General features: G+C 40.2%; 1 protein-coding gene across 1 annotated transcript in view; it reads left to right on the plus strand.

Moving 5' to 3' along the window:
- Nucleotides 1–1854, plus strand: part of LOC112162393 (zinc finger and SCAN domain-containing protein 12) — a 3167-nt gene extending 1313 nt beyond the window's left edge. The window contains exon 2 of the mRNA XM_024298207.2: nucleotides 905–1854. Within this exon, the coding sequence (XP_024153975.1) occupies nucleotides 905–1530 (626 nt within the window). The 3' untranslated portion in view covers nucleotides 1531–1854. The remainder of the gene's footprint in view (nucleotides 1–904) is intronic.
- The last annotated feature ends 1410 nt before the right edge of the window (nucleotides 1855–3264 follow it).

A 3264-nucleotide genomic window follows, 5' to 3' on the forward strand; every position in this document is an offset into this window, starting at 1 on the left:
TAGCTGATTTCTGATATTTTTTTTTCTTTTTTGGGGGTTTTCTTTTGGTCATTTTGCTAATATTTCAGCTACATGCTAGCTATTTGGCTAATTAAGGATTTTTTTAGTTTTTAGGCTACTTTAGAGTTTAGCTAATATTTACGCTGCATTTTGGCTATTTCAGCTGCATGAGGCTGTTTTGGCTAATTTTGGCTTTTTTTGTTTAGTTTTTTGGCTATTTTGGAGTTTAGCTAATATTTCAGCTGCATGCTAACTGTTTTGGCACACTCAGGCTTTTTTCAGTTTTTTTAGGCTAATTTGACATTAAACTAATATAGCTGGCTATCAGCTTCAGCGTTTTCAGCTAGCAATCAAAACTTAAAAGCCAGCTTTTCAAACTATCATACATATTTTATTTTACTTTAAATGAATGTTTTTATTTGTGCTTTTAACTGTACAGTGACCCTGAGAGCTCTGAAAGGCACTTTAAATAAAATGTATTATTAATTTCCGCATCTTTAGCAGCCAAATTCAGCTTCCAGCATTCAGACTAGCATTATCACAGGTAATGCTATATATCTAGTTTTTAGTTAGTTTAAAGCTAATAATGGTTAAGATGTGTGCTTTACATCCAGTTTCCGGATGACCTGATTAGTCGACTAATCTGAAAAAATAATCAGCGATTAGTCGACTGTTAAAATAATAATTTATGGCAGCTCCATCTTCAACCAAACAGCTTCTCTTGGGCCAAGCCTTGAATCATTCAACGCCATATACAACACCAAATATAGGGTTTTCCTTTAACTTCAGTTGAAGAAAAACAAAAATCAGCAGTAATTTCCATCATGGATAGACTCCAACTATGAGTGGCAGAATACTGTGTTTTTCTCTCTAAATCTCATGGAATTTGTTGTTTTGTTGGCAGCTGTCTCGGAGCAGCCGGATCAGGACTTCAGTTTGGACCGAAAAGAAGACGATTCTCCTCACATCAAAAAGGAGGAAGAGGAGGAAGATCTATGGTCGGATCAGCAGACGTCTGAGCCGAACAGCGCTGGATTTACGCGTCGTCCCGGCAGCAGAGAGAGAAGCCGGCATGAGGACGACGAGGATGCCGCGTCCTCCGTTCCGCATCTATCAAGCCAGGATCTGGACGTCATGGATCTGGAAGCTCCAGCGGGATCCTCCGACACGTTCCTCAACGAGGACGAGCTGGTGTCGGAGAACGGCCGGCTCAGCTGCGGCGCGGCGGCTCTGCCGGACGCCGTCGGCTCCTACGTTTGCACCGCCTGCGGGCAGGTGTTCGCGCAGCGCGCCCAGTGGGCGCGGCACGTGCAGATGCACCGGAAGGTGGAGCCCAAAGGCGACAAATCGTACACGTGCGACATCTGCGGCAAGAAGCTGACGCGCTTCGACGGCTACCAGAAGCACCTGCGGGTCCACACGGGCGAGAAGCCGTACTGCTGCGACCTGTGCGGCCGCCGCTTCAGCGACAACTCCAACTACAAGCGACACTTCCGCACGCACGTGGCGCAGAAATCCAAGCAGAGCTGAGACCGGCGGGTGGACGAGCGACGAAGGGGTGGAGCCAAAATTCATAGACTGGAATCCAAATATAACCTGAGCCTTTTCTGCACAACTAAGTAGTATTTTATGGTGGACTTCACATGCTGAGAAAATGCAGGAAAACCGTCCAATATTTTCATATGAATTTGTAATAAAAACAGAACATTTCTGCTTTTTTGTAAAGAGATGTTAATGTTCGTTAAGAATTTACTTTTGATCGATTTTCAAAGATTTCCTAGTGTTTTTTTTTTGTTTTGTTTTTTAATTATGATTGTCGTTTTTAACAAAAATAAAGTTTTCAAGGACATTGTTTCAGCGGAGCGGCAGTAATTCTACAGACATTCATCTGTGCATCCCCCCTTCCCGTCACCCAGAGCTCTCTGTTTACATGCTCTCCCACTAGCTTACAGCCCCTCACAACCTGACATTAGTGCTGCGTAGTGCTACCACAATCGATTATTTTAATAGTTCACTAATCAGCAATTACATTTTCTTATTAGTCGACTAATCGGGTCATGTGCAAACTGGATGTAAAGCACAAATCTTATCCATCACTAGCTTTAAACTAACTTAAAAACTAGATATATAGCATTGCATAGCAATTTGGCTGCTGAAGATACTAGTGGCGATAGCTGAAAATGCTGAAATTGATAGCTAAAAATGCTGATGCTGATTGCTGGAAACGCTGAAGTCGATAGCCAGCTAAAATATAAGTTTAAATGCCAAATTAGACAAAAAAATTGAAAAAGTCTAAGTTAACCAAAACAGCTAGCAGTAGCTGAAATATTAGCTAAACTCCAAAATAGCCTAAAAAAAATAAAAAATCCTTAATTAGACAAAACAGCTAGCATGTGGATGAAATATTAGCTAAAATCCAAAATAGCCTAAAAACTGAAAACAGGGCAAAATTGGCCAAAACAGCCTCATGTAGCTGAAATATTAAACTCCAAACTAGCCTAAAAGACAAAAAAGCTTGAGTTAGCCAAAACAGCTAGCATGTAGCTGAAATATTAGCTAAACTCCAAAATAACCCCCAAAACTAAAATATCCTTAATTAGACAAAACAGCTACCATGTAGATGGAATATTAGTTAAAATCCAACATAGCCTAAAAACTGAAAAAAGCCTAAATTGGCCAAAACAGCCTCATGTAGCTGAAATATTAAACTCCAAACTAGCCTAAAAAACAAAAAAGCTTGTTAGCCAAAACAGCTAGCATGTAGCTGAAATAATGTTTCTGGCGCCATCATGTGTGACCAGAGGCTCCTCTGCAAGATGGCGCCCAAACACAACATTAAACTCATTATTAGCCAGAAGCTGAGTTTCAGCTGAATCTATACTGGAAGATTCCTAACACTTACCGTAACTCAGTTCAGTGATTTTCTAGAGCAACTTTTAACACTAATGAGCCGTTTGGTTCAGGTTCTTATGGACCCAAACTCAGCCAGAGCCGCAAAGTTTCACCTCAAAATGAGAAAAATACACTTGATTCATGATTTTGTAGCTATTAAACCATTCATTTATAAACTATAGTTTTAAAATGTTCTATAAAATTGAGTCTCTATATATAACAAATTAACATTCTTTCTCTTTTGACAATTGCACATTCAAGTTCCTTTCAAAATAAAACATCCTGTGAGGGAAACGATCAGATTCTCAATGTTTGTTTTGGACATTTCTTCTTCGTCTTGTGGTACTGTCGGTGCCAAAAACCGATACACAC

This window comes from Oryzias melastigma, linkage group LG11, assembly GCF_002922805.2.
Source record: "Oryzias melastigma strain HK-1 linkage group LG11, ASM292280v2, whole genome shotgun sequence".
In the NCBI taxonomy this organism is placed as follows: Eukaryota; Metazoa; Chordata; class Actinopteri; order Beloniformes; family Adrianichthyidae; genus Oryzias; species Oryzias melastigma.